At 43.5% G+C, this 27,997-nt stretch overlaps 2 protein-coding genes across 11 annotated transcripts in view; both read left to right on the forward strand.

Annotated features, from left to right (window-relative positions):
- Positions 1-27,997, forward strand: part of LOC101040877 (class I histocompatibility antigen, B alpha chain-like) — a 361,503-nt gene that overhangs the window by 27,896 nt on the left and 305,610 nt on the right. The gene's annotated exons all lie outside the window — the stretch shown is intronic.
- Positions 307-27,961, forward strand: LOC101040242 (HLA class I histocompatibility antigen, A alpha chain-like). Of its 10 annotated transcripts, none has more exons than XM_074398280.1 (8): positions 307-457; positions 587-856; positions 1,100-1,375; positions 1,937-2,212; positions 2,353-2,469; positions 2,930-2,962; positions 3,069-3,116; positions 26,397-26,765. In XM_074398280.1, the coding sequence occupies exons 1-8, from the start codon at positions 394-396 to the stop codon at positions 26,552-26,554; spliced, it is 1,242 nt and encodes a 413-aa protein (XP_074254381.1). In that variant the 5' UTR covers positions 307-393; the 3' UTR covers positions 26,555-26,765. The 10 variants fall into 10 exon arrangements, 9 of the variants coding, with proteins under 9 accessions (XP_074254381.1, XP_074254377.1, XP_074254376.1 ...); XR_012517377.1 differs by adding an exon at positions 26,781-27,961 and having other exon boundaries at positions 314-457; positions 2,930-3,116; positions 26,397-26,524; XM_074398276.1 differs by having other exon boundaries at positions 314-457; positions 1,232-1,375.

Raw genomic sequence — 27,997 nt, forward strand, 5'->3', positions numbered from 1 at the left:
GGGGCTGGGCGCAACCTGGGGTTCTCTTTCTGGTTTCCACAGACAGATCCTTGGCCAGGGCTCAGGCAGACAGTGTGACAAAAAGGCTTGGTGTAGGAGAAGAGGGATCAGGACAAAGTCCTAGTTCCCGGGCGTGGCTCTCAGGGTCTCAGGCGCCTAGGGCCGTGTCTGCACTGGGGAGGCGCAGCGTTGGGGATTCCCCACTCTCCTGGGTTTCACTTCTCCCAACCTGTCAGGTCCTTCTTCCTGGATACTCGTGACGCCTCCCCAGTTCCCACTCCCAGTGGGTGCCGGGTTTCTAGAGAAGCCAATCAGCGTCGCTGCGGTCCCGATTCTGAAGCCCCGGGTCACCTACCTGGACTCAGATTCTCCCCAGACGCCGAGGATGGGGTCATGGCGCCCCGAACCCTCCTCCTGCTGCTCTCGGGGGCCCTGGCCCTGACCCAGACCTGGGCGGGTGAGTGCGGGGTCGGGAGGGAAACGGCCTCTGCTGGGAGGAGCGAGGGGCCCGCCCGGCGGGGACGCAGGACTCGGGGAGCCGCGGCAGGAGGAGGGTCGGCGGGTCTCAGCCCCTCCTCGCCCCCAGGCTCCCACTCCATGAGGTATTTCTACACCGCCGTGTCCCGGCCCGGCCGCGGGGAGCCCCGCTTCATCGCTGTGGGCTACGTGGACGACACGCAGTTTGTGCGGTTCGACAGCGACGCCGCGATTCCGAGAGGGGAGCCGCGGGCGCCATGGATGGAGCAAGAGGGGCCGGAGTATTGGGACCGGGAGACACTGACCATCAGGGCCAGCGCGCAGACGCACCGAGGGAACCTGCGGACCCTGCGCAGCTACTACAACCAGAGCGAGGCCGGTGAGTGACCCCGGCCCCCGGCGCAGATCACGGCCCTCCTCATCCCCCACGGACGGTGGGCGTCGCCCCAAGTCTCCGGGTCGAGATCCACACTGAGACTACGCGACCCTCCCAGACCCTTGACCCTAGAGAGCCCCAGCGCCTTTACCCGGTTTCATTTTCCGTTTAGCCCCAAATCCCCGCAGCTTGGTCTGGGCGGGGGCGGGGTTCGGTGGATGGGTCTGACCGCGGGGGCGGGGCCAGGGCCTCACACCCTCCAGACGACCTATGGCTGCGACCTGGGGCCTGATGGGCGCCTCCTCCGCGGCTATTACCAACATGCCTATGACGGCAAGGATTACATCGCCCTGAACGAGGACCTGCACTCTTGGACAGCGGCTGACACGGCTGCTCAGATCACCCAGCGCAAGTTGGTGGGCGCCCATGAGGCGGAGGGGCTCAGGGCCTACCTGGAGGGCACATGCCTGAAGTGGCTCCGCAGATACCTGGCCAAGGGAAAGGAGACACTGCTGCATACGGGTACCAGGGGCAGTGGGGAGCCATCCCCGTCTCCTGTAGATCTCCCAGGATGGCCTCCCATGGGGAGGGGAGGAAAATGGGATCAGTGCTAGAATATCGTCCTCCCTCGAATGAAGGATGACATGAGTTTTCCTGAGTTTCCTCTGAGGTCCCCTCTGCTATCTAGGACAATTAAGGGATGACATCTCTGAGGCAATGGAGGGGAAGACAGTCCCTAGAATACTGATCAGGTGTCCACTTTGAGCCCTGCAGCACCCTTGGGGCACCGTGATTTCTTCACTCAGGCCTTGTTCTCTGCCTCACACGTGTTTGAAGGTCTGATTCCAGCTTTTCTGAGTCCCTCGGCCTCCACTCAGGTCAGGACCAGAAGTTGCCCAGAGACTAGAACTTTCCAAGGAATAGGAGATTATCCCAGGTGCCTGTGTCCAGGCCAGTGTCTGGGTTCTGTGCTCCCTTCCCCACCCCAGGTGTCCTGTCCATTCTCAGGATGGTTACAAGGGTACTGCTGGGGTGTCCCATGAGAGATGCAAAGTGCCTGAATTATCTGACTCTTCTTATCAGAGCCCCCAAAGACACAAGTAACCCACCACACAGTCTCTGACCATAAGACCACCCTGAGGTGCTGGGCTCTGGGCTTCTACCCTGCGGAGATCACATTGACCTGGCAGCGGGATGGGGAGGACCAAACTCAGGACACGGAGCTTGTGGAGACCAGGCCTGCAGGGGATGGAACCTTCCAGAAGTGGGCAGCTGTGGTGGTGCCTTCTGGAGAAGAGCAGAGATACACGTGCCATGTGCAGCACAAGGGATTGCCCGAACTGCTCACCCTGAGATGGGGTAAGAAGGGGGATGGGATAAGAGGGGGATGGGGTGTCCTGTCTCTTATCAGGGAAACCAGGAGCCTGTCTGGAGCCCTTCAGCAGAGTCAGGGCTGAGGTCTGGGGGTCAGGGCCCTTCACATTCCCCTCCTTTCACAGAGCCGTCTTCCCAGCTCACCATCTCCATCATGGGCATCGTTGCTGACCTGGTTGTCTTTGGAGCTGTGGTCATCGGAGCTGTGGTCACTGCTGTGACATGGAGAAGGAGGAACTCAGGTAGGGAAAGAGTGAGAGGTGGCATCTGGGTTTTCTTGTCCCACTCAGGGTTTCAAGTCCCAGGTAGAAATGTTCCCTGCTTCATTAGTGGAAAGCACCATTCACACATGGGCCAACCCAGCCTGTGGCCCTGTGTGCCAGTACTTATTATTTTGTGAAGCACATGTGACAACGAAGGACAGATGTATCACCTTGATGATTGTGGTGTTGGAGTCCTGATTCCAGCATTCATGAGTCAGGGGAAGGTCTCTGTTAAGGACGAACTTTAACAGGGCGATTGGTCCAGGACCCACACCTGCTTTCCTCGTGTTTCCATATTCTGCCCTGGGTCTGTAGTCACCATGGCTAGAAACTTTTTTTGGAGGAAAGTTTCTTGGAGCCTCCAAGTCTAGGAAGCTCCTCTAAGATCTCATAGCCCTGCCTCCTCCCAGTCCCCTCACAGGACATTTTCTTCTCACAGCAGGAAAAAGAGGGAGCTACTCTCAGGCTGCGTGTAAGTGTTGGGGGCAGGAGTGTGGAGGAGCTCACCCACCCCGTAATTCCTCCTGTCCAACATCTCCTGCGGGTTCTGACCAGGTCCTCTTTTTGTTCTACCCTAGGCAGCGACAGTGCCCAGGGCTCTGATGTATCTCTCGCAGCTTGTAAAGGTGAGATTTTGAGGGTCTGAAGTGGGTATGGGGTGGGGCAGCAGGGAAAGAACTGTGTGGTGAGGATTCTTTGATTGGGACATTTCAAGTGTGTGGTGGGCAGTTCAGAGTCTCATCACTTACCATGACTGACCTGAATTTGATCACACCTATTGTTTTCTGTAGCCTGAGACAGCTGCCTTGTGTGGGACTGAGATGAGGGATTTCTTCATGCCTCCCCTTTGTGACTTCAAGAGCCTCTGGCATCTCTTTCTGCAAAGGCATCTGAATGTGTCTGTGTCCCTGTTAGCATAATGTGAGAAGGTAAAGAGACAGCCCAGCCCATGTCCACTGTGACCCCTGTCACCATGATGACTTGTCATCTTTCCTGTTCCAGAGAGGTGGGGCTGGGCATCTCCATCTGTCTCAGCTTCGTGGTGCACTGAGGTGCAACCTCTTACTTTCTTACTAAAAATGAGAATATGAATATAAATTTGTTTTCTTAAATATTTGCCATGAGATGTTGATGGTTAATTAAGTCAGTCAATTCCTAAAATTTGAGAGAGAAAATAAAGACCTGAGAACCTTCTAGAATCCACATGTTCACTGTGCTGAGTTTGTTGCCAGTGGGGATGGAGAAAGCTGTGAGGAGGCAAGTGTGGACAGGGTCACTAGGTTTTCTTCTAGTGCTTTTATGGTGTTAGGTCTTATGTTTAAATCTTTAATCCATCTGGAGTTAATTTTTGTATAAGGTATAAGGAAGGGATTCAGTTTCATCTTTCTGCATATGGCTAGCCAGTTTTCCTAACATGATTTATTAAATAGGTAATCCTTTCCCCATTGCTTGTTTTTGTCAGGTGTGTCAAAGATCAGATATTGTAGATGTGTGGTGTTACTTCTGAGGCATCTGTTCTGTTCCATAAGTCTACACCTCTGTTTTGGTACCAGTACCATGCTGTTTTGATTACTGCAGCCTTGTAGCATAGTTTGAAGTCAGATATCGTGATGGCCTTCAGCTTTTTTTTTTTTTTTTTTGCTTAGGATTGTCTTGGCTATGCATGCACTTTTTTGGTTCTATATGGTATTTAAGGATTTTTCCCCCCCAATTCTATGAAAAAAGTCAATGGTAGCTTGATGGGAATAGCATTGAATATATAAATTACTTTGGGCAGTATGGCTATTTTCATGATATTGATTTTTCCTAACTATGAGCATGAAGTGTTTTTCCATCTGTTTGTGTCTTCTCTTATTTCTTTGACAGTTGTTTGTAGTTATCCTGGAAGATGTCCTTCACATCCTTTATTAGTTGCATTCCTAGGTAGTTTATTCTCTTTGTAGCAATTTTAAATGGGAGTTCACTCATGATTTCTCTCTCTGTTTGTCTGTTATTGGTGTATAGCAATGCTTGTGATTTTTGCACATAGATTTTGTATCCTGAGACTTTATTGAAGTTGCTTATCAGCTTAAGGAGATTTTGGGCTGAGATGATGGGGTCTTCTAAATATACAATCACGTCATCTGAAAATAGAGACAATTTGACTTCCTCTTTTCCTAATTGAATACCCTTTATTTGTTTTTCTTGCCTAATTGTCCTGGCCAGAACTTCCAATACCATGTTGAATAGAAGTGGTGAGAGAGGTTATCCTTGTCTTGCATCAGTTTTCAAAGGGAATGCTTCCAGTTTTTCCCCATTCAGTATGATATTGGCTGTGGGTTTGTCAGAAATAGCTCTAATTATTTTGAGATACGTTCCATCAATACCTAGTTTATTGACGGTTTTTAGCATAAAGGGCTGTTGAATTTTGTCAAAGCCCTTCTCTGCATCAATCATGTGGTTTTTGTCTTTGGTTCTGGTTATGTGATGGATTACTTTTATTGATTTGCATGTGTTGAATCAGCCTTGCATCCCATGTATGAAGCTGACGATCTTGATGGATAAGCTTTTGGATGTGCTGTTGGATTCAGTTTGCCAGCATTTTATTGAGGATTTTTGCATCGATGTTCATCAGGAATATTGGCCTGAAATGTTTTTTTTTTTAGTTGTGTCTCTGCCAGGTTTTGGTACCAGGATGTTGTTGGCCTCAAAATGAGTTAGGGAGGATTCTCTCTTTTTCTATCATTTGTCGTAGTTGCAGAAGGAATGGTACCAGCTCCCTTTTAACTCCTGGTAGAATTTGGCTGTCAACTCATCTGGTCCTGGACTTTTTTTGGTTGGTAGGCTATGAATTGCTGTCTCAATTTCAGACCTTGTTATTGGTCTATTCAGGGATTCAATTTCTTCCTAGTTTAGTCTTGGGAGGGTGTAAGTGTTGAGGAATTCATCCATTTCTTCTTAACTTTCTGGCTTATTTGCATAGAGGTGTTTGTAGTATTCTCTGATGGTAGTTTGTATTTCTGTGGGATCAGTGGTGATATCCCCTTTATCATTTTTTATTGCATCTATTTGATTCTTATCTCTTTTCTTCTTTATTAGTCTGGCTAGTGGGCTATCTATGTTGCTGATCTTTTAAAAAAAACCAGTTCCTAGATTCATTGCTTGTTTGAAGAGTTTTTCCTGTCTCTATTTCCTTCATTTCTGCTCTGATCTTAGTTATTTCTTGTCTTCTGCTAGCTTTTGAATTTGTTTGTTCTTGCTCCTCTAGTTCTTTTAATTGTGACATTAGGGTGTCAATTTTAGATCTTTCCTCCTTTCTTTTGTGGGCATTTAGTGCTATACATTTCCTTCTAAACACTGCTTTAAATGTGTCCTGAGGTTTTGGTACATTGTGTCTTTGTTCTCATTGGTTTCAAAGAACATCTTTATTTCTGCCTTCATTTCATTATTTGTCCAGTAGTTATTCAGGAGCAAGTGGTTCAGTATCCATGTAGTTGTGCAGTTTTGAGTGGGTTTCTTAATCCTGAGTTCTAATTTGATTGCACTGTGGCCTGAGAGACTGTTTGTTATGATTTCCATTATTTTGCATTTGCTGAGGAGTGTTTTATTTCCTGTTATGTGGTCTATTTTAGAACCAGTGTGATGTGATTCTGAGATGAATGCATATTCTGTGGATTTGGGGTGGAGATTTCTGTAGGTGTCTATTAGGTCCACTTGGTCCAAATCTGAGTTCAATTCCTGGATATCTTTGTTAATTTTCTGTCTTGTTGATCTGTCTAACATTGACAGTGTGGTGTTAAACTATCCCACTATTAATTTGTGGGAGTCTAAGTCTCTTTGTAGGTCTCTAAGAACTTGCTTTATGAATCTGGGTGCTTCTGTATTGGGTGCATATATATTTAGGATAGTTAGGTCTTCTTATTGCATCGATCCCTTTACCATTATGTAATGCCTTTTTTGTCGCTTTTGATATTTGTTGGTTTAAAGTCTGTTTTGTCACAGACTAGGATTGCAAACCCTGCTTTTTAAAATTTTTTTGCCTTCCATTTGCTTGGTAAATATTCCTCCATCCCTTTATTTTGACCCTATGTGTGTGTTTGTATGTGAGATTGTCTCCTGAATACAGCACACTGATGGGTGTTGACCCTTTATCCAATTTGCCAGTCTGTGTCTTTTAATTGGGGTATTTAGTCCATTTACATTTAAAGTTAATATTGTTATGTGTGAGTTTGATCATACCATTATAATGCTAGTTGGTTATTTTGCCTGTTAGTTGCTACGATTTGTTCATTGTGTCTATAGTCTTTCCAATTTGGTATGTTTTTGCAGTGGCTGGTACTGATTGTTTCTTTCCATGTTTATTGCTTCCTTCAGGAGCCCTTGTAAGGCAGGCCTAGTGGTGACAAAATCTTTCAGCATTTGCTTGTCCGTAAAGGATTTTATTTATCCTTCGCTTATGAAGCTCAGTTTGGCTGGATATGAAATTCTGGCTTGAAAATCCTTTTCTCTAAGAATGCTGAATATTGGCCCCCATTTGCTTTTGGCCTATATGGTTTCTGCCAAGAGATCCACTGTGAGTCTAATGGGCTTCCCTTTGTGAGTAACCTCACCTTTCTCTCTGGCTGCCCTTAGTATTTTTTCCTTCATTTCAACCCTGGTGAATCTTATGATTATGTGTCTTCAGTTTACTCTTCTCAAGGAGTATCTTTGTGGTGTTCTCTGTATTTCCCGAATTTGAATGTTGGCCTGCCCTGGTAGGTTGAAGTTCTCCTGGATAATATCCCAAAGAGAGTTTTCCAGCTTGGTTTCATTCTCTCCATCATTTTCAGGTATACCGATCAAACATAGATTTGGTCTTTTCACGTATTCCCATATTTCTTGGAGGCTTTGTTCATTTATTTTCACTCTTTTTTTTTTTTTTTTAAATCTTGTCTTCTTGCTTTATTCCATTGAGTTGATCTTCAATCTCTGATATTCTTTCTTCTGCTTGATTGATTTGGCTATTGAAACTTGTTTACGCATCATGAAGTTCTCGCGCTGTCTTTTTGAGCTCCATCAGGTCATTTATGTTCTTCTCTGTTATTCTAGTTAGCATTTCATCTAACCTTTTTTCAAGGTTTTTATTTTCCTTGCATTGGGTTAGAATATGCTTCTTTATCTCAGAGCTTATTATTATCCACCTTCTGAAGCCTACTTCTGTCAATTTGTCAAACTCATTCTCTGTCCAGTTTTATTCCTCTGCTGGTGAGGAGTTGTGATCCCTTGGAGGAAAAGAGGTGGTCTGGTTTTTGGAATTTTCAGTCTTTTTGCACTGCTTTCTTCCCATCTTTGTAGATTTATCTACCTTTGGTCTTTGGAGTTGGTGACCTTTGGAACAGGTCTCTGAATGGATGTCCTTTCTGTTGATGTTGAGACTATTTCTTTCCGTTTGTTAGTTTTCCTTCTAACAGTCAGGGCCCTCTGCTGCAGGTCTGCTGGAGTTTGCTGGAGGTCCACTTCAGACCCTGCTTGCTGGGAAATCACCAGTGGGAGCTGCAGAACAGCATAGATTGCTGCCTGTTTCTTTCTTTGATAGCTTTGTCCCAGAGGGGCAGCCACCAGATGCCAGCCAGAGCTCTCTTGTGTGAGGTGTCTGTTGTCCCCGACTGGGAGGTGTCTCACAGTCAGGATTCATGGGGGTCAGAACTGCCACTTGAGGAGGCAGTCTGTCTCTTATTTGAGCTGGAACACTGTGCTGGGAGATTTGCCTTCCTTTTCAGAGCTACCAGGCAGGGACATTTAAGTCTGCTGAAGCTGTACCCACAACAGCATCCTGTACCCAAGTGCTCTGTCCCAGGAATGTGGGGGTTTTATTTATAAATCCCTGATGGGCTGCTTCCTTTTTTCAGAAATGCCCTGCCCCATGAGGTGGGAGTCCAGTGACATAGTCTGCCTGCAGAGGCTTTCCTAAGCTACTGTGGGCTCCAACCAATTTAAACTTTCCAGTGACTTTGTTTACACTGATGTTAAAACCACCTAATGGAGTCTCAGCAATAGCGGACACCCTCCCCGCTCCCCCACCAAGCTCAAGTGTCTCAGGTGGAGTTCAGACTGCTGTGCTGGCTATAAGAATTTAAGCTAGTGGATCATAGCTTGCTGGTCTTCATGGGGGCAGGACCCACTGAGCCAGATGACTTGGCTTCTTGGCTTCAGCCCCCTTTCCAGGATAGTGAATGGTTCTTTCTCATGGTGTTCCAGGCACCAGTGGGATATGAGAAAAAAAATTGCTGTGGCTAGCTCAGTGTCTTCCAAAACAGCCACCCAGTTTTGTGCTGGAAATCCAGGGCCCTGGTGTTCTAGGCACTGGAGGAAATCTCCTGGTCCACAGGTTGTGAAGACCATGGGAAAAGCACGGTATCTTGGCTGGAGTGAAGGGGACAGTCCCCAATGTCTGCACTTGGCTATGAGAGGTAATTTCCTGGCCCCTTGCTTCCCGGGTGAGGCGATGCTCCACCCTGCTTTGGCTTGTGCTCCTTGGGCTGCATCCACTGTCTAACCAATCCCAATGATATGAATCAGTTGAAATGCAGAGGTCACCTGCCTTTTGCATCGATTTCTTTGGGAGCTGCACACTGAAGCTGTTCCTATTTGACTATCTTGCCAGCAACCAGTAATTTGTCTTATTTATTTGCTTGTTTGTTTATTTTTGAGACTTGGTCTCACTCTTTTGCCATGGGAGTGCAGTGACATGATCTCAGCTCACTGCAACCTCCACCTCTTGTGTTGAAGCAATTCTCGCATGTCAGCCTCCTGAGTAGCTGGGATTACAGGTGGGTGCCACCACCCCCAGCTAATTTTTATATTTTTACAGGGTTTCACGGTGTTGGCAAGGCTGGTCTTGAACTCTTGACCTCAAGTGATCTGACTGCTTTGGCCTCCCAAAGTGCTGGGATTGCAGGAGTGAGCCACCACACATGACCTTCCTCTTATATTTTTGAGGAGATGGTCCCTCATGCCACAGATCACTGGATTCCTCAAAACCTCACCAATGTAGCAGACACTTGAATCTTCATATAGCTTACTATGCTTTGGAATGTGTTTGTGCTACGAAAACTTGCAGAGTATATTCCAGTTCTTGCTCATCAAATTTTGATACATATCATTAATATAGTGAACAAATTTGATGTTCTGAGAAATATTCAGATAGGCCAGTTCCTTTATATGATGGTAGCAAGCAGGATATGTAGTGTGTCCTGGGGATAAAATTTAAAATGTAGAGTTATTTGGTTTTGGTGAATATAAATAGCCTCTGGCCTTCTTTTTCATATGTATTGACTATAATGCATTTAGACAGATCAACAGTCTTATACAATGAATTAGACTCTTCATAAATCTGATCTACTAAAAATATAACATTCTGGCTGGGCAAGGTGGCTCATGCCTCTAATCCCAGCACTTTGGGAGGTCAAGTCAGGTGGATCGCTTGACCTCAGGAGTTTGAAACCAGCCTAGGCAATATGTGAAACACCCTCTCTACAAAAAATACAAAAATTAGCTGGGTGTGGTTACTTGCATCTGTATTCCCAGCTACTTAGGGGGCTGAGGCATGAGAATCATTTGACCCCAGCAGGCGAAGCTTGCAGTGAGCTGAGATCTCACCACTGCACTCCAACCTGGGTGATGGAATGGAACCCTGTCTCAAAAAAAAAAAAAAAAATCATATTGAGACCAGTTAATAAAATTGCGACTATTTATTTTTTTTGAGATGGAGTTTCACTCTTGTTGCCCAGACTGAAGTTTAATGGAATGATCTTGGCTTACTGCCACCTCAGCCCCGCGAGTACAAGCGATTTTCCTGCTTCAGACTCCTGAGTAGCTAGGATTACAGGTGTGTGCCATTATGCCTGGCTAATTTTGTATTTTTAGTAGAGATGGGGTTTCTCCATGTTGGTCAGAATGGTCTCGAACTCCTGACCTAAGGTGATCTGCATACTTCGACCTCCCAAAGTGCTGGGATTTTAGACATGAGTCACCATGCCTGGACCCGAAGTTGTAACTAATTTTTGGGTGAGTCTGCATTAGTTTATTTTCATCTGCAATTATCTGTCAAATTACTGCAAGAACTAAATCAGTGCATTAAACTATTACATGATGGAACCAAATTCTTGCATCTTTTAAGTCTTGGAAATTTGACTCACTTTGCTTCTGCCTTGCTGCTGCCTGGCCTCTGGCTTCCTGGGATTCTACTGTTCCCTTTGCTGCTAGGGACACAAGTTCTTTAACATCATCTCCTAGAGTCAGTTCCAGGCTGCAAACGACAGACAAAATGAGGTTAATAGCCTGTTCACCTTCTTATTCCTTATTGCTTAGTAGAGAGCCCTTTGGCTCTTCCATAGAAATAGTCACTTGATGAGCTGTTTACTCTACAAAGCACATCTGTCTATGCCAGCGAGCTCACTGCTCAGTGCTCTGAGCTTTTCAATCTCTGTCTCCACAATCTGCCACGACAGTCTGGCATCTCTTCTTCATTTCATGTGAGCCATCACTTTTTATTAGAATGGTTTTCTTGAGATAAAATTCACATAGGTTATTCAACCATTTGAACTCAGTGGCTTTTAGTATCATCATCACCATCAATTTTAGAACATTTTCATAAATTCACACCCATTTATTCCCAAGCAGTCATCTCCATTTCCCTCCAACATCTCCTCAGTCCAAGACAACAAGAAATCTACTTTCTGGCCCTAGAGATTTAGTTTTTATGGACATTTCCTACAAATAGGATAATATAATGGATGGTGTTTGGTGATGGACTTCTTTCACATAGCAGAGTGTTTTCAAGATTCATCCATGTAGTTACATGTATCAGGATTAATTCCTTTTTAGGACCAAATAAAACGTCTACACTGCTTACCTCACTTTGCTCATTTCTTCCTTTCAAAACCACATTAGAGGCTCTCACCCATGCCTTCCCCTCCTGCTGCCGCCTGATCGGCCCTGGTGCTGCCCCGTGTGGCCCTGCCTGTTGTGCTGTGCTCCTGCATCTGTGGGTAATTAGCTCTTCTTTCAGTGGCATCAGCCTCTGTGTCATTCCTCAGTCATCCAAATCTTTTGGGTATTTGAAACACCTACCTAAGCACAAATCTTATAATAGGTTCATTCTACCATGCATTACTGACACACCTGGGAGTTCTCAAAGGTGTGCGTTCTCCCTCAGTGCAGTGAGCGGTAAACTCAACTTCGTCACCTAAGCTGTGCTCCCGGTGGTCTTTGGCTGAAGGGTATTCACACATTATTACTACTTTGTCTATTTACTTCTTATATGTCTTTGAGGCTGGTTAAAGGAATGGATTTGTATATTTATGTGCTTGTAGATTACAAATAGATTTTTAAACTTGTAATTAGTCAAATCAATCATCATCATTCTTTATGGCTTTCCACACTTTATTATGCTTAGAAAATCCTTCATAATTGTGAAAACCTCACACATATTTTCACCCAGAATTTTTCTAGGTGAGACAATGAGAAAAGAGCCATCTTAGGGTGAAAGGAAACAATTATCCCAAGTTGCAGGGAGATAAAGGATACTAATGTGATGGAATTCTAAGGTTTAAATTCCTGGTTTCATAATTTTGGAAATGTGTCTACAGGGTCTGTAGATCACTTGACATATGTGGCATTCAATGAATACTTTCTCTTGGGATAAGTGATGGTTTATTTGCCTCCTTAGTGTTCACTAAGTTAAAGAAAACATTATGCCAGATTTCCAAGGAAATACAGTGTGGGTTGACAACAGGGATGTACATTTACGAAAACTTGAGATTTTGAAGTGTTGTCATGTTCTGGTTAATGTCTGTATACTATGGTTGTTAAAATACACATTAGGCTGGGCACAGTAGCTCATGCCTATAATCCCAGCTACTCGAGAGGCAGAGATGGGAGGATCACCTGCACCCAGGAAGTCAAGGCCCCAGTGAGCTCTAATCACACCACTGCACTCCAGCTTAGGTAACAGAGTGAGATTTTGTCTGAAAAACAAAATAAAACAAAACACATTCATTATACTTTCTTGAGCATGCTGTATTTTAATGTTATATCTAAGACCCACAGACAAATCCATGACTCCCTTATGAAGGTAACTTTGATATATATATCAATCGGTATGTCACAAAGTGTACCTTTGGAGAGATTAAAAAGAACACTCTAGTATGCACTGTTAGATATGATAGCTACTAGTCATGAGTGGCTATTGAAATTAATTAAAGAAAATTTAAAATTCAACTGCACAGTCAGACTAGCCATAGAGACAGGAGCAGAGATTCACAAGCCATGTACAGCACAAGGGGCTGCTAGGCCCCTCACCCTGAGATGGGGTAAGCAGGTGATGAGGGGTGGAGTCTTTTCTCAGGAAAAACAGGAGCAGTTCTGGAGACATTCAGGAGGGTCCTGGCTGAGATCCTGAGATTAGAGCCCCTCGCCTTCTCTTCCTTTCCCAGAGCAGTCTTCCAGCCCACCCTCCCCATTGTAGGCACCACTGCTGGCCTGGTTCTCTTTGGAGCTGTGGACACTGGAGCTGTGGTGGTTAACCTTGTGATGTAGAGGAGGAAGAGCTCTGGTATGCAAGGGGTGGAGTTTGCATTTTCTTGTTCCTTAGGGCCTCCTTAATGAAAAGTACCATATATACACAAAGCACACACACACACACACACACACACAGACAGAGAGAGAGAGAGAGAGAGAGAGAGAGAGAGAGAGCACAAACACACAAACACTCATGCTCATGGTCCCTGTATGCTAAACTTTCTGTAATGTAAAGCACTGGTGAAGACAAAGCATGCATCACCTTGATGATTCTAGAGATGGGACCTGATTCCCAGCAGTCATAGGTCAGAGGAGAAGGACTCTGCTGAGGAGAGACCTCCAGCCACCCAAGAGGGCAGGTGGTCTAGCCCCTGTATATCTCCTGTTCTTGATTTTCTGATCATGCCCTGGGTCTGATTACAGATCCAAATAGAAAAAAATTGAACTTCAGGACATTAAAAACTCGTGTGCATCGAAAGACATTATCAGTACAGTGAAAAGACAATTCATCAAATGGCAGAAAATATTTGCCAATTACACATCAGGGGCCAGTATTCAGATACATAAAGAAATCTTTACATTTCAATAGCAAAAGGCAAATAATCCAATCACAAAATGGGCAAAGGACTTGTACAGACATTTCCTCAAAGAAGAGACATAAACAGCCAAGAAACATAGGAAAATATGATCAGCAACATTAGCCATTTCAGAAATGCAAAGTAAACTACAATGATACAGCTATGGTAATAACTTTTTTTTAAATAGCAAATGTTAGAAAGAATGTGGAGAAATTAGTAGCTTCATCCCATTATGTTTATAGAAATATAAAATGGCCAGCTGAGGTTCTTACTTAGTGGAAGCGTTCCTCTGTTGGGAAAGCCACTAAGCCCAAGATATCAGGGATGGGAAACAGAAAAATTTTAAGTAATTAATAGGTGTAATTCTTCAAGAACATTTATTACATAATAAATTATCTCAGCTTTTTTAGTGAAAATGATTCTTATTAGTTTATTCATCTTTTCATACATTCCATAAATTGTACAGCATATTATAACACACTGGTAGTCTCAGCTACTTCAAAGGCTGAGGTGGGAAGCATTGAAGGCCAGTCTGGGGCAATATAGCAAGGACTCTTATCTTTAAAAAAAAAATGTTTAAATACATTGCATGAGTTATTCTATATTTTTTGTGTTTTCATATACACAGTACATCAGTTCATTAATTTCTGTCAAAAGGCCTCCTAGAATTCTGTTTGGTATTTGAATCTCTGGATTAATTTGGAGAGTATCACATTTTAACTATGTACAGTCTTGCTCTCCATGAACAGGGGATATATGTATGTTGGTCCTCTATACACTCCACAGTCTGTCTTGGTTTCCAGTGTCTTGTATTTCAGAGATCTTAAACATTTTTAAGATTTATGTTTCTGATACTAATGTGCTTGGAAAAAAATTTAAATGTAAATTGTTATCTTTGTGTATTGCGTATATATGTTATTTGGGGTGTACTATTGGTTTTTAATTCTTTTCTTTCTTATTCGTTTGTGTTTGGTTTTGATTTTCAATTATCCTGTAGCCTAAGATTGTTTTGGTGATTTTTCATTAAAGATCTTTGTACTGTTAGCCTTGAATAAAAAGAGCCTGTAACTTTTTTCCATGCTTCTTTTCTTTTCTCAATTCGGTTATTTTAATTTCCAGTACATTTGTCCATTTCATAGAAGTTGGCAAAAAATACATAAAATATTATCTTATTATTCTTTTAATGGAAGTAGGATCTTTGGTAATAATCCTTTTTACATTCCAGATACTCGTAATTTTTGTCCTCTCTTTTTTTCTTCATCAGTCTAACTAGAGGTTTGTCAGTTTAACGAAGATTCAAATTTGCCTCTGTTTTCTCTGTTAATGTCTACTTTATTTATTTGACTTCTCTTTAGGATTTCTTCTTTGACTTACTTTTGCATTATTTTGCTCTTCTTTTTCTAGTTTTCTAGGGTGGAACTGATTTTAGGTCTTTCCTCATTTCTAATTTAAGCACTTAGGCTTCATGTTTCCCTCACAGCACTGCTTTAGCTGCATCTCACAGATTTGGATATCTTGTTTTGTGATTATTCAATTCAAAATATTTTCTTACTTCCCTGGTGATTTTGTCTTTGGCCCTTAATTTACATAGCAGCATGTTGCTTCATTCCACCTAATTGGGTTTCCAAAATATCTTCTGTGTATTGATTTCTAGTTTAACATTATTGCAGTCAGAGAATACACTCTGATGATTTTTATGCTAAGTTAATTGAATCCTGTCTTCCAGCTCAGTATATTGCTCTAGAATTGCATGGTGCCTCTATCTCATGTACCAGGGGAAGAAAAGAGTTCCTTCTTCTATTCCTGGAAGTAATGGTGCATAAATGAAAATTAGATAAGGGTGGTTGAGATTCTGTCTCTCCTGACACTTTCTTTACTTCTATCAATTGCAGAGAGGGGTAATAAAATTTATACTGATTATGGGTAAAATCAATCATTTTTAAAATCCGTATCTGGCTCCAAAGTGTCTGCAACCCTCTGTGGGGTAAGTGCAGATCGCTTCCTGGGAGAACAGAGCCTAAGAGACTTTTTGGTTTCCCCAGATGACTACATTCCAGGGAGGTCATCTCTGAGCCCTGGGAAGCCTAGGGGTAAGAGTGTCTTGAGAGAATTGCAGAAAGTAAATGACTTGTTCTTTTTGCTGGTTCTGCCAAAGAGAAGTTGTCCATACATCAGACCCAGGGAAGGAGTCTCCAGGCCAGGGAGGGCCCAGGGCTCTTGTGCAGCTCCTCCCTAGTGATGTGAGGTTCCCTCTGCTCGGCAGAGAATCCCGACCAAGTGATGCCTGTCACCAAGCAGATAGGGGCAGCTTACTCCTTTTGCACCCAGGAGGTACCTCGAGGCCATTACACTGTCCTGCAAGTTTCCAGCCTGTCTGGAAACAGGAAAAAAATGCATTCTTGTGGAGCAATGCAGTATTTTGGAGCTCACTGAGCCCAGGGCATCTGCTGCTGAATCTTCTGGCAAGGAAGGAGGTGCCCAGTGAGATTCTCAGTGCAGAGCGAGAAATCTCCTAAGGGTAGGAAGACACAACCAGAATTGGGAAGCTATTCCTTATTTCACAGTAAGTGCAAACATAATGGGAAAGCATAGAGAAAAAGGAAGAAATTACAGGGAAAGGTGCTGGGGTGGGGCGGAGGTGACAATGTGGGCAGGTAGACCAGACCCAGCACTTGTGGGGGGTAGGAGAGAGAGGTATAATTCTTGACTAGAGAATGGACACTTAAGGGTCAGTATAGTTACTGAGTAAAAAGGGTTACATATGGACCTTAAAATGTGTTATACTTTATCATTGGAAGTAAAGGGAGAAGAAGGGAAACTTCATAATAAAAACAGACCCAGTGCGGTAGAATCAACAGTCAGCCCTGGAACCTGTTTTCAGTACTCTTTACCCAGGTGTGAGCCCTCTGACTCCTGGATTCCCCACTCTCCAGCACCCAGTTCCCTCTCCTGTAATGAACTGGGGTCAGGAGAAGAGATGGACGGATGGGCGATGCTGAAGGGCAGTCAGTGACCTGTGCCTGCAGATGAGAAACCACAGCCTAACCTGACAGGAGGTCATGCGGAAAGGAGTTTGCACCCAGAGCCCACAGCTCAGTGTTTCCATCCCAACTCGAGATCTCTAAATACTGAGGGCTCTGCCCAGTCTGGTTTGACCATGCACCCCATTCCCCACACTGTGGGACCCCGGCTTTTCCCCCCAAACTCCACACCCCAAGATGCTGATACCAGGCTCAAGTTCATCGTGGACCGCTCCATCCGACATGGCAACACTTTTGACCCAGCCGCTTTGGCAACCTTGTCCAGTCTCCTCTGGAGGGAGCCACCGAGCCCTTTCTGATGAGCTGGGACGGACGGGGAACAGGGCTGCGATCTCAGATCGGGTTGGGGATGGACACCAGAGTCGTCTTCTAACCACAAAGTGGGCTCTAACCCCGGAATTCAACACTAACCACTGACTCCTCCAGAAGAGGAAGAAAGAAGCCTCTCGGTACACTAAGCTGAAACCGCAAACCGCAACCCTGGAAGAGAAACCGCCGCTTTAATCGTGCAGAGCTGCCTCCAGGTGTTCGAGGCTTGTAGTCCTGGAGGAGCCCGCGAGGCTGTAGCGGCTGCGAGATCCGAGCGCGCTCCCTCCCGCCCCGCGGAGGCCCCGGGCTCCCGGAACCCGGGCTGCTTCTCTCCGGAGTTCGCGACCCGAAAAACCCTCCGCTCCGAATCCGCGCTGGCCTCTCCGGGAAGCCTTGAAACTCAGCTCCCGGGTGGGCCAGGAAGGCTGTCCGAGTTGGCAGCGCCGGCCGGGGCCTCCCTCAGAGCCGAGTGTTCGCCGCTCTCCAGACCGGGTCCGCGCGGGTGCGGCCCTTGGTGCCTGGCGACCCCAGGAGCCCCCAGTCGGGGGTGGAGGTCCGTTTAGAAGCCACTGTTTGCTTTGAGGACACGCGCGGAGCTTCCCTGGGAGGAGGAGGCCGTGCAGGAAGAGGGGCTGACTCGAGGCCTCTGGCCAGCCGCGCCTCGGGCCCGGGCCTCCCTGTGTCCACGTCTAGAAACCTCACACTGTACATAAACACATGGAAATTAAACAAAGATGCTCGGCCAGTAATCGGTGACTCATGCTTGTAATCCTAGAACTTTGGGAGGCCGAGGCAGGCGAATCACGAGGTCAGGAGTTCGAGACCAGCCTCACCAATATGGTGAAACCCCGCATCTACTAAAAATACAAAAATTAGCCAGGTGTGGTGCCGCAGGACTGCAATCCCAGCTACTCGGATGGCTCAGGCAGAAGAATCACTTGAACCTGGGAGGCGGGGGTTGTGGTGAGCCGAGAGCATGCCACTGCACTCCACTCCCGCCTGAACAACAGAGCGAGACTCTGTCTCAAAAAAAAAAAAAAAAAAAAAAAAAAAAAAAAAAAAAAAAGAAGAAGAAGAAGAAGAAGAAGAAGAAGAAGAAGAAGAAGAAGAAGAAGAAGAAAATGCTCTTGAATGGCTAGTAAGTGAAGGTAGAAATTAAGAAAAAAGTAAAATTTCTTAAACGAAAATGGAAACACAACATACCAACTCTACGGGATACAGCAAAGGCAGCACTAAGGGGAAGTTTATAGAAATAAACACCTACATCGAAAAAGCAGAACGACTTCAAATAAACAATTTGACAATGCGCCACAAGGAACTACAAAAATAAGAACACATCTACCCCAAATTTAGTAGAAGGAAAGAAATAATAAATATCAGAACATAAGGAAATAAAATTGCGACTAAAAATGCAGATTAAAGAAACACAAAGTTGGTTTTTCTTAAAAGATAAACCAAATGGACAAAGCTTTAGCTAGACTAAGGAAAACGAGAGATAATCTAAATCAATAAAATCAGAAATAAAAGGAGACACAACTGAAGCCACAAAAATACAAAAATTCATTAGTGCAGGGGCGTCCAATCTTTTGGCTTCCCCAGGGCCACTTTAAAAGAATAAGAATTGTCTTGGGCCATTAGTAAAATACACTAACACTAAGGATAGGTGATGAGCTAAAAAAAAAAAAAAAAAATCACAAAGAAAAAATCACAAAAAACTCATATTATTTGAGAAAAGTTTACAAATTTGTACCATATTCAAAACTATCCTTGGAACTTTGTCCCATGGGTTGGAAAACTTGCATGGAGCCTATGATGAACTACTGTATGCCAACAAATTGAAAAACCTCAAAGAAATGGATACATTCCTTAGGTACACCACCTACAAGATTGAACCATGAAGAAATAGAAAACATCAACAAAGCAATAATGAGTAATGAGATCAAAGCCGTAATAAATATCTGTCATTAAAGATAAGCCCAGAGCCAGATAGCTTCACTGCTGACTTAGAGCAAACATTTAAAGAATTAATGCTAATTCTACTCAAACTATTCAGAAAAATTTGAAGTGGAGGGAATGCTTTCAAACTCATTTTATGAGGCTAGGATTACCCTGATACCAAAAGCATACAAGGACACAATAAAAGAAAGCTACAGGCCAATATCCCAGATCAACATAAAATAAAAAAAAATTACAACAAAATACCAGCAAACCAAACTCAACAACACGTTAAAAAGATCATGCACCATGATTAAGTGGGATTCATCCCAGGGATGCAAAGATGCTTCAACATTTGCAAATCAATAAACAAGATTCATCTCATTAAAAGAACCAAAAACAAAAACCACATGGTCATTTCAATAGGTGCTGAAAAGGCATTTGGTGAAATTCAATATCCCCATGATAAAAACCCTCCACAAACTAGGGATAGAAGAAATGTAACTCAAATAATAAAGGCTACATATGACAAACCCACAGCTAACATCACAGTGAACAGAGAATATTCAAAAGTCTTTCCTCTAAGAACTGGAACAAAACAAGATATCTATCTACTTTCCCAGGAATATGGAAGCTTTCCAAAACCTTACTTCCCCAGAGCATCTCACTCCCATCTTTCCCTTCCACCTTTTCTGCGTATCTATTACTTTCCTCAATTGAATTTTTTTTTTTTTCCTGCAGAGGTAGCTGCAGACATATTGGCTTTTAAAAGCTTTTTATTTTATTTTTTATCAAATGCCCTCTAGTTTGGCTCACTCTCTGCCCTGAGACAGATCAAAGTAGGGGGAAAATGCAAAATTTCTGTTCTTCCTTCAGGGTGTTGCCCAACAGCACACACACACACACACACACGCGCGCACACACACACACACACACACACACACACATATTTAAAAAAAAAAAAAAAGAATTCTTTGAGAGCAAGATCTGCTCAGCTCCATCTGGCACCAGGAACCCAAGCTGAGAACCCAGACTGCTGTATTCAAGACCACTGATGACCTGGAGAAGGAGAAATGGGCCAAGGGTAAGTTGTGATCCTATTAAGCTCTGCTATTGAATTCCAGTTATTTTTATTTTCTGCCTTCACTTGGGTGCTATAAATCTTTGAAGATTTTTCAGAGTTTCAATACACTTGATTGTGAACCCAATCAGAATACCTGTTGGTGGAGTCCAGGAATATGTGTTTTAACAACTCTCCTCAAGATTGTGTGTGTGTGTGTGTGTGTGTGTGTGTGCACGTGCTGTTTCACAAGTACATTGTCTCTTTTGCCATCCCTCTTGTGTTGGGCTGGACTCCTGGAGTTTCCTATGCCACCACGTTCTCTGATGTCACTCCCCTCAGCTGGTTTTGAATTGTTCTTATGCATCACAATTCCTGGCCTGTTAATTATCTCCAGGAAACATTTTTACTTGGTAAACATTCATCAATCCCCTACCTGATTCTGGGTACTGTACTCCATGGACTGAAGTCTCAGAAAAAGAAATCAAACTTCCTCAGACCTCATGGATGGCACAGCCTAGGTAGGGATGGGAAGATGGATGAGAAGATAATAACACAACATATTAAGTACTTTACATTATTTTTTCATTTGAACTCTACATTATGAATATTTTATAAAGACAATATTGATTTACATGTACCTATGATTACCTTTCTTTCTCCTTCCTTCTCTTTTCATTTCCCTTTCTTTCTTTCTTTTCTTTTTCTTTCTTTCTTTCTTTCTTTCTTTCTTTCTTTCTTTCTTTCTTTCTTTCTTTCTTTCTTTCTTCTTTTCTTTCCTTTCTTTCCCTTTTCTTTTTCCTTCCCTTCCTTCCTTCCTTCCATCCATATTTTATGACCTAAATATTTTCAGAGTAGGAATTTTGCCAATACACCAATGGTCCCAATTATATAAAAATGTCCTTATTTCCCTCTTATTCTTGAAAGATGGATTTGCCAGCCACAAATCTCTCCTTTCACATTGCTTTTCCCTGAGCTCTTCTATGATACTCTTTCTTCTGGTTGCTGTAGGTAATTAGGAGAAATCAGCTACATTCCAACCCAGCTGATGTTCAGATGATCTGCGTTTCTGCTGTGTCTACCTTTAAGCTCACCATTTGTCTTTAGCATCTGACACTCCAGGGCAGCATGGGTGGATGTTGTTCTCTTTCATTCACAGGGTTATGCATACATTTGCTTAATCTTTAACCATAATCTCTTTATGGAATGCCTCCTGCTGTTTACTCTCTTTCCATGTTCTAGGAATTTAACAGTGTTAAACCTTATTCAGCCGTCATATTCACTGTGAAACCCAGAATAATAACCTCACAAATATAGCCAAACCTTAAGCCCCAGAACTTTTAAATATGTTACCTTACAGAACAAAAGGGACTTACAGATATGATTAAGGGTTTGGACTTTGTGATGGGGAGATTATTTTGGATTATCTTGGCAGGCCCAATCTGATCACAACTTCTTCTTTTATTTTAATTTTTATTATAAATTCCAGGGTACGTGTATAGGATGTACAGGTTTGTTACATACACAAATGTGTGCCATGGTAGTTTGCTGCACCTATCACACCATCATCTAGGTATTAAGCCCAGCATGCATAACTATTTTCCCTAATATTCTCCCTCCCCCAAGCTACTCCATGACAGGCCCCACTGTGTGTTTCTCCCCTACCTGTGTTCATGTGTTCTCATTATTCAGCTCACATTTGTGAGAACATGCTGTAGTTGTTTATTTGTTTTTCTGTATCTGAATTAGTGTGCTGAGGATAATGGCTTCCAGCTCCATCCATGTCCCTGCAAGTAACGTGATGATTCCTTTTTATGGCTGCATAGTATTCCATGGTGTATGTGTGCCACATTTTTCTTTATCCAGTCTATCATTGATGGGCATGTGGGTTGATTCCATGTCATTGTTATTGTGACTAGTGCTGCAATGAACATATGTGAGCATGTATCTTTGTAATATAATGATTTATATTCCTTTGTGTGTATACCCAGTAATGGGATTGCTGGGTCAAATAGCATTTCTGGTTCTCAATTTCTGAGGAATGGTCACATCGTCTTCCACAATGGTTGAACTAGTTTACATCCCCACCAACAGTGTAAAAGCATTCCTATTTCTCTGCAAACTCACCAGCATCTGCTATTTCTTGACTTTTTAATAATCTCCATTATGGCTGGTGTGAGATGATATCTCACTGTGGTTTTGATTTGCACTTCTCTAATGGTCAGTGATGAGGAGCTTTTTTTCATAGATTTGTTAGCTGTCTTCTTTTAGAAAGTCTTCTTTTAAGAACTGTCTGATTATGTCCTTTGTCCACTTTTTAATGGTTTTTTTTTTTCTTGTAAATTTATTTAAGTTCCTTGGAGATTCTGGATATTAGACCTTTGTCAGATGGATATATTGCAGTTTTCCCCCCAACTTTGTATATTGTCTGTTCATTCTGGTAATTATTTGTTTTGCTGTGCAGAAGCTCTTTAGTTTAATTCTTCCAATCTGGACAGGATATTTAATTTGTTTACAGCTCATTGGTGGACACAGTCTACTACTATTTTTCTCAGTATTTTTACATCTAATTGCTTAGAAGTGATTATCCTAGCATGCTTTTCTCTTATGTATTCCATAGCTGGCTTTAGAATCTATGTGATTTATGCATAAACAATAATGAGTTCACTCACTTTCTCCATGTTTCCTCATTCTCTTGAATATTATGTATAAGTTCAGTAACCTTCTTCGAAGTTTTGGCAGAACTTACCTGTAAAACATTCTGGATATGCCTGAAGGGAAATAAAGTTTTGCAACCATTTTAACTTCTTTACTTGTAGTAAGTTCTTCCAGTTGACATAATCTTGTTCATTGTTTCACAATTACTTAAACCTCTAATGTATCTTTAGTGGCATATTTATGTGTCATAATCCTATTTTATTCTTAATTACCACTGCCTGTTTTATTTTTTCCTCCAAATAAACAGCTGCTTTTGGTACGCTGGGCCCTCAACAGTGGCAGCTGCCGGGTTATCCTTGGTGAGTGTTGACTCAATTGCTGTGCCCGTGCATTGTCCTTCCCAGCCATCATGGTCATTTTGTGCAGGGACTCCATGATCAAGACCTCTATGCCTGAGTGCCCTCATCCATCAAGCCATCTCTCCCACCTTATTACAGGGAGCTGCATCCCGTAAAGACCCTCTGGGAGGCTTCCACACACAACCACTATATTCACACACTCTGCCTATAGGAGGAGGTCTGTGTGTACCTCTCTCCTCCACCTCCCAATTTTCCAACTCTGTTTTCTTCAAGTTGGTGACTGGCCAGCCAAGCCATGAGCCACTGCCCATGACTCATTCATTCATGCACTTCTGGGGCATCATTTCACATTCTCCACCTCCCATGGGCCTGTTTGGGTTTTGATTCCTAGTTACTGGCTCGACAGCCATTTCCAAAGCTGTCTGGTGTCTGCTCTGGGGCCTACTGCTCTTGTTGGAGATTCTCTTCTTTATATGTATTTATTTCCTGGAATTTTAAAAAATTGCACTCATTGTTTTCAATGCAGCGTTTTCAAGGATATGCAGTAGGAGCGGTTTGTCTTACTGTAGATAGAATTGCTTCAAAACACCAGAAATGTCTATTTGAGTGAAGCACAGCATGCATGGAGAAAGGAGGACAATCCACAAACGGGCAGTGGATTTTTACAAAGTGAACACTCGAGCAAACAACACCCACATCAAAGTACAGCAGTCACAGCCTCCTGGAAACACCTTTGGGACCTACTTTGTCATGAACCACCCTAGAGTAGACACTCTTGATTTTTCAGCTCCATCAAGTCGTTTTTCTAGTTAGCATTTCATCTAACCTTTTCTCAAGGTTCTTAGTTTCCTTGCATTGGGTTAGAACATGCTCCTTCAGCTAGGAGAAGTTTGTTATTACCTACCTTCTGAAGCCTGCTTCTGTCAATTCATAAAACTCATTCTCCATCCAGTTTTGTTCCCTTGCTGGTGAGAAATTGTGATCCCTTGGAGGAGAAGAGGTGTTCTGGTTTTTGGCAATTTCAGCCTTTTTGTGCTGGTTTCTTCCCATCTTCGTGGATTTATCTACCTTTGGTCTTTGAAGTTGGTGACTTTTGGATGGGGTCTCTGAGTGGATGTCCTTTCTGTTGATTTGAAGCTATTTCTTTCTGCTTTTTAGTATTCCTTCTAACAATCAGGCCCCTTGGCTGCAGGCCTGCTGAAGTTTGCGAGGGGTCCACTCCGGACCCTGCTTGCCTGGAAGTCACCACCTGTGGGGCCTGCAGAACAGCAAAGATTGCTGCCTCTTCCTTCCTCTGGTAGCTTCATCTCAGAAGGGTACCTGCTGGATGTCAGTCAGAGCTCTCCTGTATGACGTGTCTCCCGGTCAGGATAAATGGTCAGGGAGCCACATGAGGAGGCAGTCTGTTCCTTATCAGAGCTCAAGTGCTGTGCTGGGAGATCTGTTGCTCTCTTCAGAGCTGCTGGACAGGGATATTTAAGTCTGCTGAAGCAGAACCCCCAACCACCCCTTTTCTCAGGTACTATGTCCCAGGAAGGTAGAAGCTTTTTAAAATAAGTTCCTGATAGGCTACCGCTTTTTTTCAGAGATGCCCTGCACAGCAAGAAGGGAGTCTAGTCACTGCCTGCCTGCAGAGGCACTGCTGAGCTGCTGTGAGCTCTGCCCAGTTGCTGTGTAAACGTCCCAAGGGCTTTGTTTACACGGGCAAGGTTAAAAGCACCTACCTGAGCCTCAGCAATGGGGGGCACACCTTCCCCCCACCAAGCTCATGTCCCAGGTTGAGCTCAGACTGCTGTGCTGGCTGTGAGGATTTCAGGCCAGTGGACCTTAGCTTGCTGGTCTTCCTGGAGGTGGGACCCGCTAAGCCAGATCACTTGGCTCCCTGGCTTCAGCTCCCTTTTCTTCAGGGGAATGAGTCGTTCTGTTTCGCTGGAGTTCCAGGTACCATGGGGGTATGAGAAAAAAAAAAAAAAAAAAAAAAAGAAAACTGCTGTGGCTAAAACAGCCACCCGGTTTTGTGCTGGAAACCCAGGGAGCTGGTGTGGTAGGAACCAGAAGGAATCTCCTGGTCTGCAGGTTGTGAAGACCGTGGGAAAAGAGCAGTATATGAGCAAGAGTGCTAGAGTGTCCAGAAAAGTCCCTAATGGCTTCCCTTGACTAGGAGAGGGAGCTCCTTGTCTTCCCGGGTGAGTCGACACCCCACCCTGCCTCAGTTGCCCTCCTTGGGCTGCACTCACTGTCTAACCAGTCCCAATGAGATGAACCTGACCTCAGTTGGAAATGTGGAGATCACTCGCCTTCTGGCTTGCTCTCGCTGGGAACTGCAAACCGGAGCTGTTCCTATTCGGCCATCTTGGCAGAAGTCCACTCTTGATTCTTAACACAGATTAGTTCTGCCAGTCCTAGTTGAATGGTATTATGTAGTCACCATCATGTCCCTGGGTCTCACCATCTTGATGTATGTGGTCGGAGCCTGTTCACTCCCATGGCTGTCCAACAGTCCAGTTTATAATAGCTCACACTTCTCATCTCTTCACTATTGATAGACAATTGTTTTGTATCCAGATCCTAAAAATGGTGCTGCTATCAATAATATTTTTATATATTTTAGTACACACATACACACATTTCTATTGGTTTATAACTAAGAGTGCAATTGCTATGTCATAGGTGAGTAGATGCTTGTCTTAGTCTCTCAAAAAACAAGCTTTTAGTAGTAAACAAATAGTAGAGGAGGTAAATCTCTTACTTTAGAAATTACTAGATAAGTGAGGAAGGAATGAGAGACTTAGACTATAATAACTCTTTTGCAACCCATCATGAATTAACAGATTTAACCATTGAATAGCAATGACAATTAATAACACAATACAAGAAAAAACTAATGTTTGGTTCTTCCTCTTGATGGAAGAACAGAATCCAGTACCATCAAACAAGTCCAAGTGAAAAATAAATCAAGCCTGAATCTCAGCTAACCTCCATAGCCAATTACCAATTTAGAGGCAATACAGGTAATAGAAATACAGATTCAACTATGCCTTGGGGAGCAATCAGCAAAATACACACTACAGGAAGCTCTACCACACAATGTACATTTCAAGGAGAATCTATAGAATAAAAGAGAACAAAGCATATTTCTAAAGGTAAAACTAAATTATAATTTTAGATGATAAAATTATAAAATAGAACAAAGAAGTGATGATCATGAAAGTCAGAAGAGAAAAGAGTTTACCGCTGGACTGGGGCAAATGATGGGACTTCTGGTTTGCCCCCCTAAACGTCTATCCCTGGTGGTTAACGGGTGTTTACTTTTTATTAAAGGACACAAATTTTAGACAGTTTTTTTTCCTTTCGGAGTCCTATATTTTATTGTCTGACACAAAGGCTAATGAAAAATAATTTATACAGTATTGTTCCTCTTTTGCAGAAAGCCTCCTCCACATTTTCCTCTCTGGACACCGAGCACCCAGCACAACCAGCAACTCCAGGACCCCCAGCAGGGTTACCTTATTTCTAAGTGTGCATGCAGCTCACATCACCAGAGGCAATATACAGGTTTATTCCTTGACTTTTGGAAAAACCTGATAGGACACAGCTGAGGGGAAGCCTTCCCCGCCGACTGCAGGCTCTTGGCCATCAGTGTAGAGGGAGCAGGTCCTCACCTCTCCACAGGCGCCTTCACGGCCAGAGCCTCCTCTCTACATGGAGAGTAAGGCCTGGCCCTTCCCCTGAACAGGTGACATGGATCTAGCCAAAGGTGGAGATGACACCATTCCTCCCCAAGCAACCTCACGCTTCTTTTGCTTTACAGGAAAGTTGATTCAACCTGGTGTTCAGTGAAGAAATCCCAAGTGCAAAGGAGAAGTGGATCTCAGGGCTGTGCGTGATCTGCAAAAGGAAGCACATGGACCACCAGGTGACGCTGCCGCGCTGCTTCTGCTCCCAGGAGGTGGAGGTCTAGGATGAGCTTTAAGGTGGAGAGAGGGGTGTCATTGCTCTTCCTCCAAGTTCCAAGTAAAAAGCTTTCTGCCCAGCTCATCTCGTTCTCCTTGAATCCTCAAGGCCAATGAGGACCGTCTCCTCACCTCCTTGGACTAGGCTTTTTAACACTGAAAAGTGGATGTGATTTCTAGTTTCAGCATGTCCTAGTTTATTGTGCTGCCAGTAAAATAAAATAAAAATATACATTGAATAAATAACAACTAAAATAACCATAGTGAGCAAAAGTTTACATTGTATTTTTTAGAGTCAAGATGTCCCTCTGTGACTGGGCTGGAGTCCAGTAGAACAATCATAGCTCACTGCAGTCTTGAATTCATAAGCTCAAGGGATCTTCCCACCTCAGCCTCCCCAATACCTGGAAATATAAGTGCTCACCACCAAGCCCAGGTATGGGTACTTATTTTTATTTTATTTTTTAGAGATGAAGGTCTCATATGTTGTCCAAGCTGGTCTCCAACTCCTGATCTTAAGCGATCCTTTTGCCTTAGTATCCTGAATTGCTGGGATTACAGGCATGAGCTGTCATCCTGGTTCGTACTGTACTGACACCATCAAGATTTCCTCCTCCAAGTGTGGACACAGCAGCAGACACCCCTTGTCTCTTGGGTCAGGACACTGGATAGAGTGGAATAACAGGGCAACAGAGTCACTGCAGAAAGTGCCCACGTGGAAGAGGTCCAGCAGGGAGGGCCAGCCGTCCCAGGGCCACCATGTTTATGGATAACTCCTCTTTCTGGGTAGGACTGTTCTTTGATTACCTTTGTATTCATAATAGCTCTGAAATCATAGGATGATGAGACTCAAGACTGGCTAAGATTTTTTTTTTCAAAAAAACCATCTCAAAGATTTGTTGATCTTTTTAATTTTTTGTGTGTCCCAATTTCCTTCAGAATTTAATTCATTCTTAACATTTCATAGCTCACTTTCAGTCAATAATGTACTAGTACTCATAAATATAGAAAACTTGCAACCATATATCCTCTATAAAATGTTCAACTTTTATGATATAGCTATTATATGTAATAT

The sequence above is a fragment of the Saimiri boliviensis genome, chromosome 4 (assembly GCF_048565385.1).
Source record: "Saimiri boliviensis isolate mSaiBol1 chromosome 4, mSaiBol1.pri, whole genome shotgun sequence".
NCBI lineage: Eukaryota > Metazoa > Chordata > Mammalia > Primates > Cebidae > Saimiri > Saimiri boliviensis.

Excerpts from the sequence above, each read along its gene's own strand:
- LOC101040242 (XM_074398280.1), top strand. The coding sequence starts at position 394 with ATGGCGCCCCGAACCCTCCTCCTGCTGCTCTCGGGGGCCCTGGCCCTG. Across the intron at positions 2,213-2,352 it reads ACTGCTCACCCTGAGATGGG|AGCCGTCTTCCCAGCTCACC; the intron begins GTAAGAAGGGGG and ends CTCCTTTCACAG. Across the intron at positions 3,117-26,396 it reads ATCTCTCGCAGCTTGTAAAG|AAAGCCTCCTCCACATTTTC; the intron begins GTGAGATTTTGA and ends CCTCTTTTGCAG.